Raw genomic sequence first — 16,430 nt, forward strand, 5'->3', positions numbered from 1 at the left:
ATTGCTGAACTTCTTAAGGTTAATTCACAAAACCAATTTTGCACTGCAAACTGCCTTTTGGGAATTGCTCAGGTCAGCTGAAGATCCACCTCTGTTGCAGTGTTATAAACTGTGCTATTTGTATAACTGGCCAATATTCATTCAGAAAAGGTCAATGTTTATTATATCAATTGATGTTGGGGACCCAAGTGCAGCGTGCCCCAGAGACTGGAAAGGGTGAGGCAGTAACAGGTGAAAAAATTGAAACAATTTTTTCAATTGAAAAGTGCCAGAACTTTATTGAATACAGATGTAGGTAGACTTTGGCCTGGGCACTGAGTGGAGCATTTTAAAAAATAATTTTAACAGTATTTGTGATCCAGTAAAAGAATAAAATTATTTTACTTCTTATCTTTCAGAGTGGTCAGATAGCCTTTTACCAGAAAACAAATATTCATATCCCTTTTAACTCTGTATATCCCTCCCCTCTCATTTTCAAATAATTAGATCTGTCAAATATTCTGAGGCATTTAAGCTTTTTTTAAAATGAAGATAATTGGTTTACCAAAAGAAATTTACATTGGAAAATAACTGCAGTTAGTCACTATGAAAAACACACTTTGCTGAAACCCAGAAGCTGCAAATATAAAAATCCTAAAGCCTTCATCTTTGCTGTTGATGCAGCATGCAGCATATATATTTGGCTTTGCCTTCACAGCTCCTCAGCAGCACTCCAGAGATTCTTACTGACATTCCCCTTGCCTCAGTGGGTTACATAAGAGGCACTTAAGGCTGAAGTAGACCTTTGGAGAATTACTTTGAACTAAGTCACTCAAAGTGACATTACTTCATTTTCAAGAGTAGTGATGCAACACTTCTGCTGCACTCCACCGGCCTAATCATCCTTCCCCCAGATATATTCACTACAGGCCATTGGAAGTCTCAGAAGAACTGCTTTCCTAGGACATATTTGTCACAAATCCCTTTCTCACAAAGCAGCAGGGTTTTGATTGTTCTGCAAGAAGTTAATTTATTTAATGGCTGAAGCACGGATTCCTGTTAGTAATATTACATTCTACACAAATTTTGACTACTTTGGCCCATTTAATGCACAACAAAGATTTAGTGGTTGATTTTATTTAGTCGTTGATTTAGTGGTTGCTTCTTTCCTGCTAGGGAACAATAGTCTGTTCAGATGTGGGCAGTGGCATTCTCAACAAGGTGTATTTAGCAAGTTAGAAACAGACTTTTAAAATGGAATTTTTTGAACTGGACTGGGGTTAGCTGCCTCCCTTAGTTGATTGTTCTATTACTCATATTGTTACTATGAAATGAAAAAGCATAGCCAATGTGGGCTGGCTTTTTGTAATATTATAGTTGTTGTTGTTGTTGTTGTTAATAAAATTATTTGTTAGTCACTTTTCTCACAGAGTGCACCCACACGTAGCTTTTTTGTGCTTTTCAAGGTGCATGACAGGCGGGAATGTAACAGCTGCAGATATTCCCACCGTACAGCAACAGGAAAAACAGTATCACATACTGTAACATTTTTGCCAGTCACAAAGCTTTTAAAAGGCACAGAAGCCAGACAAAATGAAGTGGCAAAGATTGTCCTGGTTGAAGCTTTCTAAAACGCCACCTTTCCTTGGCCAGGACCAGCCTGTCTCCTTCCCTCAGCGTAGGAGACGCCCAGTTTCAGGCCTGCGTTTTTAGAGCTATGCCAGACAGTGACTTGAGAACTCAGTTAAGCTACCTGAACTTGTACAGCACCATAAATCATGGTTTAGCAGGCAGCATTTTGCCTCATGTTCCTAAGGGGTAGGATGTTTTTATTTTGTTTTATTTCATTGCTAAAAGCTTGCCTCAAGGATGGGACAGTTTCTAGATTGCGTCTGGCTGTTAAGTGTGGCAGCCTGCCGTCCGTTGGCCTACTGACTCTGAAGCTGACTGGATCAAGTGTAGTGTATGAGGGATGCTGTGGGCTCTTATGGGGACCCCAAAAGTGAAGCAGTTGAGCAGGCTCTGGCAGCCAGGTGCCCTCCACATGTTTTGGACTACCATCAGCCTCAGCATCACATCATTCTGCAGAGAAATAGGTTGGTGAAGGTTGCCATAAAGCCATATGTCTGATGGCCATGACCTAGTCAGGCTTGTTTCTTCCAGCCATTTCTTCCTCGTTGGATTCCCACCTGCTTTGTCCGATTAACTTCCTGCCGGTACTACTGAGTTTCTGCTCCCTGTGTGAGCTTTTCCCATATCCCTTTAGTGTACTCCATTTCTCGGTTTTGCTCTGTGTTTTCCTCAGTCCTCTCCTGTAACTATGTTACCTCAGGTTTCTTTTATTTCTCTCCCCTAGCCTCAGGGCTTTCTTCTCCCCCACCTCCTTTTATTCCTCTCCCGTTTATTTGGAACAAGGGTATCTTACTTTATGAATAAAAACCCAGCAAAGACAAAAAGCAAATAAAACAACAACAAAAGCAAACAGCTATAAAGGGAGGGGGGTTCTCCTATATGCTCTTCTCATACCTTGCCTGCACAGCTCTTCTTGCTTCTGACAAACTCCTGAGCCACCAATGTATCTTTATTTAAATATCCATTCATTGATATTGTTATATTGCCTTTATATAAGCTGTGTAGGTATTCTTATTATATTGTGATATATGGGTTTTTTATATAGATGGTTGTTGCAAGAAGCACATTGTACATTGGGACTGGGACATTCAGAAGTGTCTCACATTTAACAGATGAAAATAGGGACATTGTTGTACACCTTTTTCACAATGCCAAAAATGCATTGCCTGAGTTTTCCCACAACTGTTGAGACTCTTTCTTGCACCTGTGGTGTGCTGTGTTGGTTTCCTTTGCAGCAGCCAGCCTCTCCACAGGCTTCTGAAGCAGGTATATTCAGAAACTAGTTGCAATTTTTATAAAGCAGCTACAACCCAAACACATTCAGCATTGTTTACAATTTGGACAGGGTGCAAGACCTCTTGAAATAATGAATTTAGACATAGCCTGGGTTTGTTCACATAGCAGAAGCCAACTCCAATGCAGGCATGCAGGCATGATAGCACCATTTTAAAATCCAAGTATCTGTGCCTCCAAGTATCCCCAAATGCCAAATAAGAAATAGTGATTTTCCAGAAACACCATCAGAAAAGCAAGGGCTATCTTTAGTGGCTGGGGAAACCCAGCCCAATGGGCAGGGGATAAATTGTTGTTGTTGTTGTTGTTGTTGTTGTTGAAACACTGCTTTCAAATATCTTTTAATTTTATCAGAAAAGTTGCCTGTGAACACTTTGTATTTCTGTCAATACATAAAATGTTTATGAACATTCTAAGCAGGGGTGGCTAAACTCCAGATTTTGTTGGCCTACAACTCCCATCATCAGCCTTTGTTTGTTGTGATGTTACAGAGTCTGTAACCTGAAGCATATGTAACCTGAAGCATATGTAACCCGAGGTACCACTGTATCTAAGCGTTCCCTCAATGCAGTGCTTTTTTCTGGGGGTATGCAGGGGTATGCTTACGCCTAAACATTTTTTGAATCTTTGTACTTTTGTCCATTTACTGCAATTATTTTTCCTGATTTGAATTACAAAATGTTGATTATCTTGAGTCAAAATGAGAGTACCCCTAAACATTTTTTTTTTAGAAAAAAGCACTGTCTCAATATATTGATGTACATGGAGAGTCCCTTCATGTATGGGACATTTAAACTGATTTTTTCCCCTTTCCATTGAAGTAAATGACAGACTTTTATAGTTAACTAGTCCACAGCAAACAGAAGGATCATGACTTCTAATTATTCACGGATAACTCTTGGGGTAGGCTAAGATTATTATTTTTAAAAAATTAACTGGCTAAATCCAATACAAATTTGTTCTTCCTCTTTCCCCTCTTTTAATGTACAAAATAGGAAGCTTATTTCTGCACTTTCAAACCTTAGAAAGGCCAACTTCCACACTCAGTGTATTAATGTAAATTTTTAAATCCCCTTTATACTTTTTGTTATGCTTTTGGATTAGGCTCTTTTGGAAAACAGGCAGCTATTTGGGAGTTCTGAATATATTCTGAATGCACTGTTTTCTTCAGGCAGAACAATTTGCACAGCGGTAAAAATTATAGTTAAAAATACTAACCCTGGGTAGGCATCTATTATACCCATTATCCTAGAAAAGTTTCTATGCAAATATTGTCAAGGATTTCAGCATAGCAGGAACATTTTCTAAGCCTTTAGAGTTGTTATGGTAGAAAATACTGCTAGTGAAAGTTGAAATAAAAAAAGCTGTATTGTTAGGAGGTCCATATTTTCCCCATTTTAATTGCCTAATGGTACTTGCCAAAGAGACTGTAATTTTATTCAGCTGTGTAGCTTACTTTATAAAGCTTCAACTGTTAGTTGTCATTATTTTTTGAAGAATAAATTGGCACCAAAGAATAAATTGTGTGTGGAAACTTGATGATCACACTAGGATGACTTTACTATCAGAAAGTCTGGGTACAAGAGCAAGACTAGTTCAGCCATCCTCAACCTGATGTCCGCTAGCAGGGGCTGGTGATTGTTGTAGTCTAACAACATCTAGCAGGCACCATGTTCAGAAAGTTTCTTCTAGATCTAGGGAGAGGATAGCTTAGAACACATATCAAAAAAAATTTAGTCTTCTAAGCACATATTTAGGACTATGACCTAATAATGTAATGGGAATACTGAGCAAACATCCATAGACCAACCTGTATGTCCTTGTGGAGTTGCTTTACTTAGATATGAAATGTCTTTTTAGAAACTCTAGGCAGTGGAGCAGTTAGGTAATTTTTAGTCTGGACTCAGCGGTCTTACAAAGCCTCCCTCTGTGCTCTTCTATGTTATCAGTGATACAAAACAGTTATTTCTAGTTTTCACCAAAGACATACTTGGTGAATATTCAGCAGCATCCTGTTTGGCTTTGGGATGTAAAAGCCATTCCATGTATTGCTTGCCTCATCACTCCTTGTATACTAGGATAAGGATTAAAGGTAAAGGTATAGGTACCCCTGACAGTTAGGGCCAGTTGCAGATGACTCTGGGGTTGTGCGCTCATCTCGCTTTATAGGCCGAGGGTTGGCGTTTGTCCGCAGACAGCTTAACCAATTAGTCCAGGATGTGTTTTGCTTTCTTAGTTGTGGAGGTGTACTATAACTGGACAGCTTGTAGGTTCATAACCCACTTGTCTTGTATTACATTTTCCTAATCAATACCTTTGTGATTTGGTTCTCTAATTATGTCACATTTTATTATTCAAACATCATACATTGACTTATAACAAACTTTCCCTGAAGAATAAATAAGCCAGAGACTTACTACAGAGATTAGACTTTATGGTCACCTAATGCTGCTGTTGAACTGTCATTTCTACTTAGAGAAATATTAGGTGCATAATGTATTATCTACAGAGGCTTACAGTTTAAAATAAATTGCTGAAGACAAAACTCACTACCCTTGGGTCTTCCAAAACTGAACTTTATTTTTCTCCATAGAGCAATTAGACACTTTTTCAAAGTTCCACAAAATACCAAAAACTACGTTGGATGAATAATGCAAATAAAAGCACTTTTACCGGCAATTTAATTGCCTTTGCAATTCACCCTAGTTTGTGTGTTCCTTCTTCAGTCACACTCATCCATGCAAAATTCTGGATGTTCTTAGTAGAGCTGCCTCCTATGTTATGGAGCAGAGGCAAAATAGATTATGCCTCTCTCGTTATAATCTAGTTCAGTACCTTTTAAAGGAGTCAGCATGCGTTTAACTATCTTAAAAACATTAGAAGATCCCTGCTGAATCAGAACAAGCCCATCCAGTTTAGCATCCTAGTCTCACATGGCCAGATGGCTATGGAAAGTTCACTAGCAGGACATGAGTGCAACAGCACTTTCCCCAGTTGTGCTCCCACCTACCAAGGAACTGATACTTATTAGTCTAAACCCCTTTTAAAGGACCTGATACCTATTTGTCTAAATCCCTTTTAAAGCCATACAGGTTGGCATTGATATGCCTCATGGCTTTCACTGAATCACATTTACCATTTTAATGCCTGTCCACCCAATTTTGGAGCTGTTTACAATCTCTTTTTGTTCTTGACAGCCTCTACCATTTGGTGTCATCAGGTCACCTTGCTGCTCATGCCTAACTCCAGATCATTTATGAACAAGCACAGGTCCCAGTACTAACCTTAAGAGGACTCCACTTCTTATATTTCTCTGTTGTGCACATTAGAAAATAGTAGCAGAAATATATATACTTTGCTGATATGGAAAACAAAGAGATTAGGTTAGGTTCAAAATAGCAGACAAAACTCAGGTGGGAGTTATGCACAACCATGCATATGGAGTTTTGAACATTCTTACTTTGCAGCAAGTCATCAGCACTTTAAATTGGAAACATGGTTTGCTTGTTCCAACGGGCAAGTGGAAACTTCCACACCTAGATTTAATACATTGAGCTCTTAAAAGGTAAAGGTACCCCTGCCCGTACGGGCCAGTCTTGACAGACTCTAGGGTTGTGCACCCATCTCACTCAAGAGGCCGGGGGCCAGCGCTGTCCGGAGACACTTCCGGGTCATGTGGCCAGCGTGACAAAGCTGCATCTGGCGAGCCAGCGCAGCACACGGAAACGCCGTTTACCTTCCTGCTATAAAGCGGTCCCTATTTATCTACTTGCACTCGGAGGTGCTTTCGAACTGCTAGGTTCTTGTGTGCTATTGGTCCTTTAGATGTAAGCTCACATAGGAGGAGCCCATGCCTTGCCCCCTTCCCACAACAGCGTCTCCCTGTAATGGAAGCGGTGTTGCTATGGAAAGAAATCATAGCATGGGGCTTCTTCCCATGACCTTGAACTTTTAGAAAGGAAGGAGGAGGAGGAGCCTATTGCAGAGGCTGATGTAAGAATGGGCATTCATTGTCATTGAACTGCCCTTCTTTCTTCTTTTGTTATGGTTTTTCAACTTCACTTTGTATTTCTGTGTTAATGTGTTATGTTTTAATACTAACCTCAGAACATGCCCATCTTTTTTCTTATTTTTGTAGAAAGTAAATGTTTGCTATAAGTAAGTTTTATTATCTGAGATATGCAAAAAAAATCAAAGCAGCTGTTATTTACACACAAGTTGTAAACCTATAAGAGGTTTTTTTCATATCTGTATAAAGTGGGTTTTTCTTTCAACTAATTAACCTTTTATTTATTTCTAGTTGTATTGCTTGATACAACCTCTGCAATTGGAGAGCTAGGATGGAAAACCTATCCTCTAAATGGGGTAAGTCTATCTATTTAGATTTTCATTATTCTGCATTTGCAGTTTTAAAATAAAGTCAAACAAATGGGCAGTAACTTTGAGGACTAATGCAGTAGGGACAAGTGTACTCAGCTCTATGAAAAACTGGGATTTAGTAAATATTTCTAATAATAGAACTGCATACATAAAAGGCTATACATACAAAACAGCATAAATATTTATGACAGTTAGGATTTTTGTTGTTAAGGTGTGAATATCTTTTTTTGCAACCTTGTGAAAATTATGATTTACTGTTTTAAAAAGTATATGAATGAAATTGAATGTTATACTTCAAATCATATTGAGCATGATTTAAAATGTATATTAGGGCTATCTGAAAAGTGTAAATAGGAAATTTCCCTACTTGCTGTTAAGAATGAATGTTACCTAGATTTTGTGTTGTCAGGTTTAAAAGTTCATTATTGCAAACATTAACCCCAGTTCAATGAACCATCTGCAAAACAGGGTCCCATTGCTAGCCATGGAAGTCATGGATCAGCAAATGCAAGCTGTTGCTTAACAAGGGGAAAGCCCTAGCTGCACTTGCATTAGTCAGCTGTTGGATTCTGGCCGTGATGTTATGCAAATATAAAATACTGAGGATACAAATTGTTGGGAGTGCTTTATGAAGCCTCAGCTGTCATAGCTGGTGAACTGCTAGTCTTGCCACATTTTGTTATAAGTTATTGCAACACTCCTATTTGTAGAAATGAAACAAAGTTTGAGAATACTATGGGTATGCAATAAACCCATGGAGGGATTCTGTACACCTGTTTCAATCTTGGTAGGAGACTAATATATAAACATGATAGCTCCAGTAAATAAAACATGAACAGCAAAACAATCAGATCTAGCCTAGCCTTTCTTCAGTAGGTCCATTCGCTCCTTCTCGGACAGGAGGCTTTGCAGGCGAGCCCCGGGGTTCCTCTGTGAACTGGCCTATTACAGGCTGGATCGTCCTTCTGCTGCCAAATTGGCCAATGGCGGCAGGAATTAGAGGACATTCCCCTGGGCATGGGACCAACTGACCAATAACGGCACTTGGCCCCACGCCCAGGGCAAAAATAATTTCCCGGCCTGCTGGGCCTTTTGGCTTCTCTCTTGGCTTCTGTTGTTCAAGGATCCTTCCAGGACTGCCAACTTGACTAAAATATTGGGGTGGCTCAGGTAAGCCCTGCCCCACATAATATATGACACAGCGCACGCACACACTACTTCAATGGCAATGCCCATCAACATGGGAGAAGGGCCTCCTCAAATATTTTATTGGGGAGGGGCGAAGGGACCTCAGCCCCTAGGAGTTGGTTCCTACAGCTCCTTTTGACATTACATTACTGGTGTATAAGCCACTGCGGTATGTGGTCTACTCACTGTGGTCAGGTAATGTCAAAAGTAATGTCATGTGAGAATGACATGTCCATGATGTGGCCCCTTCAGATTCTAGCATTGTTGAAATTTTCATAATGGGCACCTCTGGTGAACCACTTATCTCCAGCTTTGCTTATGTGATCTCAATCTTATGGCACTATTAAGGTATGAAGGGATTATTTAACAGGTCTTGGAATCAGCTTCTGATTGGCAAATGGAAGTAACTTCTTGCAAAAAAGAATATTGACAGTCCACACGCTTTTCTGTGCATAGCAGTACCTATAAAACTAGGCCCTATATGTTTACAGCTGGAAGTAAGTGGCAGGAGTGCTCTCATGATTAAAACATAAAGGTGGGAGCAGCTGTAAATTCATAATTCAATTTGATTGGTGCATGTGAGAGATTGAGAAAAGGAGATCCCCCCCCCCCCTTAGAAATCATTAGTTCTTCACTTCAGAGATCAGGTTACGCTTTCCACTTGGCTAGTTCACTTAACAGCACATTGGAGGAACTTGTATAGTTCAACTTTTAATTAAGATGCAATATATTTAAGCACTTAATCCATTTTATAGATTAGCTTCTTATCCTGAGAACTCTTTAAATTAAGCAATTCTGTTGGCAGTATATAATTTATTTTTATGTGTTGTGTTGCCTTTTCAATGCTGAGTTTTTATGACGATGCTTGAGATGGTACAAAATAATCAGAGATGTGGGGCACATATCACCATGCAACTCCTTTTCAATTTAGTGAGTTTTGTGCAGCAGAACGCCCTGCTTGGTTGTGTGCACAGAGTATTGAAAGTGGTTTAATTTTTGTTTCCTCCTTTGGCTATTTTTTCTAGGAATATATATTATATTTCCTCAATACTGAAATATATATTTTTTAAAGTTCTTTTAGTGACTCTGCCCTTAGGGACTTTAAGCAATATGGCATTTCTTAATCTTAGACTGTTTTCAAGTTTATGGATTTAATTTTTCAAGGTTTTACAATCCTTTTTATTCTCAGGTTGTATTTCCAGTCTATTAATAAGTACAATTTACATTTGCAGTCCTCTGTATTTTATATTTTTAACTCTGAAATGTGTTTTCCTTGGAAAACAGAGAGAAAACAAGATGTGGTATACTGTATTTATTATTATATTCATCTGCAGAATCCTTCTTAAAATCAATAGGATGATAAGAGGCAGATGACTCCAATTTTTTAAACCAATTCATCTTCATCTGAGATTAAAAGTCCCACCAGATTACTCCTTAACTGATGCTGGTAGTAGCCAGATGAAACTGGGTGTTTTGAAGGAGATGGCAGAGCTAGGGTCAAAGAGCCACTGCATTCTAAACCAGTCAAGTTAATGGCAATGAGCCTAATTCAGGCCTATCGGCCTGCAGTTAGAATTATACAGTACTAACACTCACCTTCCACTCAGATTGGCAGAAGTAACAGGGCTCTGAAGGCAGCAGAGATTCCACCGCTCTTTACTGATAAAATAAAATAAAATACAAATTGTAATGTAAATTACCAAAGACTTGTTCAGAAGGGAATGGGAAATGAAAATATATTGAGATAGAGGGAGAAATATGGGATAATGAACCAAAAATGGCTGCTTAGTGTGCAAGGGGAAAGAGGTGACGTGCTGATGTTGAAAGTCTGAAAGGGAGACTAAATTAGAAAAATGAAAGAGCATGATATTACCTTCTTACATTTATCCTTCCTTTATTATTTATCCAAAGCATGCCAAAGGGTAGGAATCCTCAGTGTTGGCACCTAAAGGGAACTTCCGTGTGAACGTAAGGGCAGGGTGATAATCTTTACTTTTCAAAATGGGGTGGAGTGTTAGCCAATAACCAGTTTCCTGATTTGGACATAATGGAAAGGTATAGTTAACAGAACACATGAATGGAGGAGCAAAGCAGCTGAGTGTGGGGAGAACAAGGCTAATTTACATCTTGGATTATTAAACTGAGAGATGACTGCTGAAACACAACCATTCCGTTGAAAGCCTGAGGAACCTTCACCCCACACACCCAATTAGAACTATCAGGGGTCCTAATTTGGCCACCAAGGAAGTTTTCCCCAAGCCATGCCTACATCCTCCACATCTGGCATTTTATATGAATTGGGCTGCAGCCACACACAGAGAGACCAAGAAGAAAATTTATCAGCATTGTTTTTTTGAGAGGTGAAAGTTTAATACCACCAGTGAGTGATAGAGGTTTTTTCAGCTGCTAAGAGAGTCTGTTAGTCTTGTTTGAAATTCACTAATATTAATTAAACCCTAGAAGTGAGCATTAAAAAGAGCTCTGAATAGGTCTATACGAATAACTGAATACGGCATATTCTGTTTCTTTGTAAAAATTAGAGGCATACATTTCTGAAAACTGTCAAGTTTAGACCCTTATGTTGATTACATGACTGCTCTTTAAAATGATACCCAGACATTCTGTTTTATTATTTCCATCCATCTGAAGAAATTAATGAAAACCCAGTATCAAATTCCTATACTCGATTCTGGGGGGAAACAAGCAAATTAGAGAAGACCAAACTGCTTGCTACTCCCCACTATACCAACAGCTTCCTCACTACCTTCAGTGTCTTCTTTCTCCCCCAAATCTGTAATCTCTATTACCATTTTATCACTTCTGAATAGGTGGGGGGGGACATATCATGTGTATTAGATAAAGCTTCAGAACTGCTGGGAAGATCTGTGAAGGGTTTGCTTTCTGGTGTGCTGCTTCGCTCATTGTTTGAGTGACAATTTTCCTCATGTTTCAATCATTTGTTATTTTCTCACTTTTATAATTCCATAAGCAGGAGTTGGGCTCAGTATTTCAGAAAAGGGCCCAGAAAATTATTTGTCATTGGACCTACTAAAATCAGAAGGCCATTTCATGAAATGTGCATGTAGGCTGTGTGGTAATACTGCCGAGAGAGAGAGAGAGAGAGAGAGAGAGAGAGAGAGAGAGATCTGAAAGATCAGGTTTATCTTTAGAACTGTGTTAATCAGAAATAAGGTGTAATCAGTTATGGATTTGGAAGAAATAGGTGGTACATGGCAATTCTGTACAACAGTGGTTTCTGGTGTATTGAAACTCCATTCATGTGATTCTTGCCTAGAGCTGACATTTCGTGATCAAGGTGCATAACTTTCAAATTTTTATTTTAAATTTTTATTGGAAATTTTATTTACAACATAACATAAACCCCCTACCCCAATACAGAAACCCACCCTCATTAAACATGAACATAACATACAATAAGCATAACATACAACAATGCAAACAACCAAATAAAATACTTCATTTTTCCTGTATCTGGCTTCCTTATTTACTTCTTCTAAGCTGTTTCCTTTTGAGTAATTATTAAGATTTTTCTAAATTATAACTTAAATATCCACAAAGTCTCCTGCAGACATTAATCGAAACAAGTTTAGGTATGTATTTTAGGGCCAGGTGCATAACTTTCAAATATCCTTATGTGAGAGATAAATGGACATAAGAAGCTGCCTTATACTGACTTTATCCAGTGGCCTACCTTAGCTCCGTAATGACTATGCTGACTGGCAGCTGTCTATACTGTCAGGTTCCACTGTTTCTTTCAAGTGTTTCCTTTCCAGTCCTATTGTCTGCTACCTCCTTTACCGACCATGGTCAAGAGCAGAGTGGTGAACAAGGCAGGGGCAGGAGTAAGTCCACCTAAAGTTGCTACTTTTCTTTCTTTCTTCAGCAGGATCGCTCTGTCTTAAACAGGTTGAAATATATCAGGCAACACTTTTCCCTGAATGGAAATGCAGTGGTGGAGAAAGCTGAATTTTGGCTGTTACACAGCTTTTATTTATTGTTCGAATAAGTACATAAGATAAATAAGACTAGTTCAAGGTAGCTAACACGAAACAAGATGTCAAAGCAACATAAACATGCAAAAGTAAAAAACTTGAAACACAAACCTAAGACCAGTAGAATAAAAAAGAAATCATCCAACTAAAACCAATTTCAGCAGAGCTTTTATTTTTTAAGTCTCAGCAAATAAAAACACTTACGAACCAATGCTGTTTATAAGAAAAAGGAATGTTGGGTTTTTTGTTTGTTTTACTGCCCAGTAAAGGGACATTAGGGACGCGGGTGGCGCTCCCGCTGTTCGGTCCCAGCGCCTGCCAACCTAGCAGTTCGAAAGCACCCCTGGGTGCAAGTAGATAAATAGGGACCGCTTACTAGCGGTAAGGTAAACGGCGTTTCCGTGTGCGGCTCTGGCTCGCCAGAGCAGCTTCGTCACGCTGGCCACGTGACCCGGAAGTGTCTCCAGACAGCGCTGGCCCCCGGCCTCTTGAGTGAGATGGGCGCACAACCCTAGAGTCTGTCAAGACTGGCCCTTACGGGCAGGGGTACCTTTACCTTTAAAGGGACATTAGCAAAGAGGCAAAACAGACATCCCTTAGAAGTTCCAGAGCTTAGGTGCAGCCACTGAAAGAGCCCACGCCCTACGTTCCCTACAACCACATATTCACCTGAGGAAGTTGGGGCATTCAAGAGGGCCTCCACTGAAGATTTAGCAGGTTAATATTAAAGGAATAAGAGCCTTGCTAGGACAAGAGGTGCTAAATTTACTCTCACCGTAGCTTCAAAAGCCATAGCTTTCATCTCAGTGGATCAATTTGAAGCTTACACTTTCAAGGCTATCTTTACAAGGGGAAGGGCAACAAACACTATTTTATTTTTAAATGAATGCTGAGCCTGGAATCCACATGGTGCCAGTGTTAAACGGGGAGTTTCTTGTGAATCTTCCAGCACATCAGTAAGCTGTGCTTACTTTTTTATATGCACACCTGTGTCTAAAATAGCTAATTAGAGCACATCTGCATTGAACAGTCTAGTGTGAGCACCCCAGATTGTTTGGCTACAGCAGGACTCCCGAGAACATGTAATCCCTGTGATTGCAGCTATTGTAAATGCTTCCTTGTCAGTTAGCAAGCTTCCGATGAAATTAACCACAGATGTAATTACTTCACTTCATAAATGTATTCCACTCCCTGGTGAGCTCTTCTAAGGCTTTGAATAATTTCCAGTTGCTGATTTATTTATTTATTTAAAAGTTTGAGGAAGGAGTCTGTGGTGCTAAATTTATCATACTATGCAAACAGTTGTTTCATATTGTTGATTTTGAGGATTTTGTGGTTTGTTGCTTGCTTCCAGTTGATGTATGATTTTGCTCTTTCCTTTCATAATGATTCACAGTATATTTTTCACTCAACCATAGAATATTTGTCTTTTCCTAAACCAATTTGATAACATTGTTAGGCTCTCTGGCATCTCACTTTCGCTCTTCCCCTCTCCCTCTCTTTCCATTGTTTATCTCATAGCTGTCAGTCCACTAGCAGTTTGTTAGCTATGATCATTTGTCTTGAAGTGATACATGTTTGTAGCTTCTCAAGGCTTTTAGGGCCAAACTAGATGTATCATTAGAAACCACACCATGAATTTTCCTTCTGAAACAACAAGTGTGGACACTTTGCACTGCTGATGAAAGTCACACCTCCCCATGTGGCTTCTTGGGACATATTTAGTGGCATGTCTGATTTCATCCTTAGACAATGGCCAATCTGGGAGGACACACTCTGCATTGACCCTGATGGGCCAAGATTGGCTTGCAGACCAGAGGTTCCTTGCCTCTGATGTAGGTCAGTCCCTTATTGAAAGGCAATATGTCCTTTGTTTAAAATTGTGGTAGGAACCTGCAGCTTCAATTGCAAGTAGCCTTCAGTGTCCAAAAACACTATACACATTACAGCCCACGCTTGTTCTCCAGATTGCATTTCTGACATCACTTCTCTCTCTCTCTCTCTCTCTCTCTCTCTCTCTCTCTCTCTCTCTCTGTCTGTGTGTGTGTGTGTGTGTGTGTGTGTGTGAGCATGCTCAATTCTATTCTGTTTGCTAAAAGAAATTGATTTGGTTTGAATATTCACCCAGTTGGAAAAGTACAGTTTGTATGTTTATAGTCACACAGACAATAGTGAAAAGGGCAGTAAGTGTAAAGAATAAGAAGTCTACTTGAATATTTGAAATCTTGGGAAAGATGGGAAATGAGCTTGTATACTGAACATAAAGTCAATGTTTATGGAAATTCATATCTGTATATGTTCTGATATATTTTAGAGGCTAGGGAAGTACCACTAACAGTAATTTTATTCAGAATCACCCCCTGAAGCTATCAAGTGGAGTAGTTGCATGTCACTGCCTCAGAAATGTTTCAGAAATTGCCATGTTTCCACAGATATCGTGATGCAGGAGCAAAGTTCAAGCACTTGTCATTAGAGATTCTGTTATTTTCAAAAAGACTCAAACTCTCCTTTTAGCCACAAAGTTGGCACCTTATAGCTAGGTGTCTAACTATGTTAAATGTAGCACTACAGCATTGTATGTATCAAATCTGAAGAACCATTGAGTATCAGGCTCAAAAAATAAATATACATTTTTTGTGATTTTCATTATCTCATCCATCCACATAGGTAAGTTGTTAAGATTTCTATTCTACAAATTGGTGAGGCTGAGATATAAAAGATTGTCCAATACCATTTAGTACATCAAGGGTTATTCTGGACTTCTCTCTCATATTTGGGAATAGCAGCCTGTCCACTTGGTAGCAGAGAATGCCTGTGTAACTGAAGCTATCACTCTAAAAAAAAAAAAAAATGATGTTGTTACATTAAGAACTGGGCAGCCTGGATTCAAGTGTGCTAGCTCCTGCAGTTTCTGAGTTGCTCCGTATTTTAAAATTAAAACTATTTTATTATTATTTTATAATCTGTAAAGGTTATTTCCCCACTTTAAATTAAAATTAAAATTATTATTATTATTATTATTATTATTATTATTATTATTATTATTATTTATTTGTTTCATGTGAGCTGCCCTGAAAACTTTTTTTGTTCTGAAACTGAAGGGCACATTTAAGAATTTTAAAGAAAGCAAAACCAAACCAATGCTTGCTGCCAATCTGAAGGGCACTGCTTGTAGAAGGGACCCGCCTAAGGAGGTCAAAGGAGATGTACTGTGGGAAGGGGAAGAGGGAGGAAGGCAGGCAGCAGGGGAAGGGAGGGAGCAAGCAACAAGCTGAGGGAACTGCTGGCTTCCCTGAACAGCCTACAGACTTAGACATCAACAAAAACCTAGTGTGCGAGTTGCTGCAGGCACTGGCTTACATCTGAACACTAGAGACACAAACCTTGTCCTACTCATCTGATGACATCTGCAGCACTAGTATGGAGGCCATCCAACAGTTTCTGTGTAGAAAATTAGGAACTGAGTTGGAAAGCAACCTAAGAGAGACTTTGGTGGATGGAGTCAGCAGGATGGTAGCAAAATATGCAGAGAATGAAGCTGAATGACAGACAAAAGAATCAGGTGATACCAAACTGGGAGGGGTAATTAATGTTGCAGAAGACAGAACTGGGATTCAAACTGACCTTAACAAATTGGAGAACTGGTCCAAAACTAACAAAATGAATTTCAGTAGGGACAAATGTAAGGTTCTGCACATAGGCAGGAAGAACCAGATGTACAAATATAAGAAGGTGGGGGACACCTGGCTTACTAGTAGTACATGTGAAAAGGATCTAGCAGTCTTAGTGAACCACAAGGTTAACATGAGTTAACAGTGTGATGCAGCAGCAAAAAAACCTAATGCTATTCCAGTTTGACCAAACTGCAGGAGGCAGTGGAAGACAGAAGTGCCTGGCGTGCTCTGGTCCATGGGGTCACGAAGAGTCGGACACGACTAAATGACT

At 39.4% G+C, this 16,430-nt stretch overlaps 1 protein-coding gene across 3 annotated transcripts in view; it reads left to right on the top strand.

The window, feature by feature from the left end:
* EPHA6 (EPH receptor A6) overlaps window positions 1-16,430 on the top strand; it is a 365,265-nt gene that overhangs the window by 21,899 nt on the left and 326,936 nt on the right. For all 3 annotated transcript variants that reach the window (XM_077927237.1, XM_028726795.2, XM_028726794.2), the window contains exon 2: window positions 7,205-7,269. In XM_077927237.1, the coding sequence (XP_077783363.1) occupies window positions 7,205-7,269 (65 nt within the window). The remainder of the gene's footprint in view (window positions 1-7,204; window positions 7,270-16,430) is intronic.

The sequence above is a fragment of the Podarcis muralis genome, chromosome 4 (genome assembly GCF_964188315.1).
Source record: "Podarcis muralis chromosome 4, rPodMur119.hap1.1, whole genome shotgun sequence".
Lineage (NCBI taxonomy): Eukaryota > Metazoa > Chordata > Lepidosauria > Squamata > Lacertidae > Podarcis > Podarcis muralis.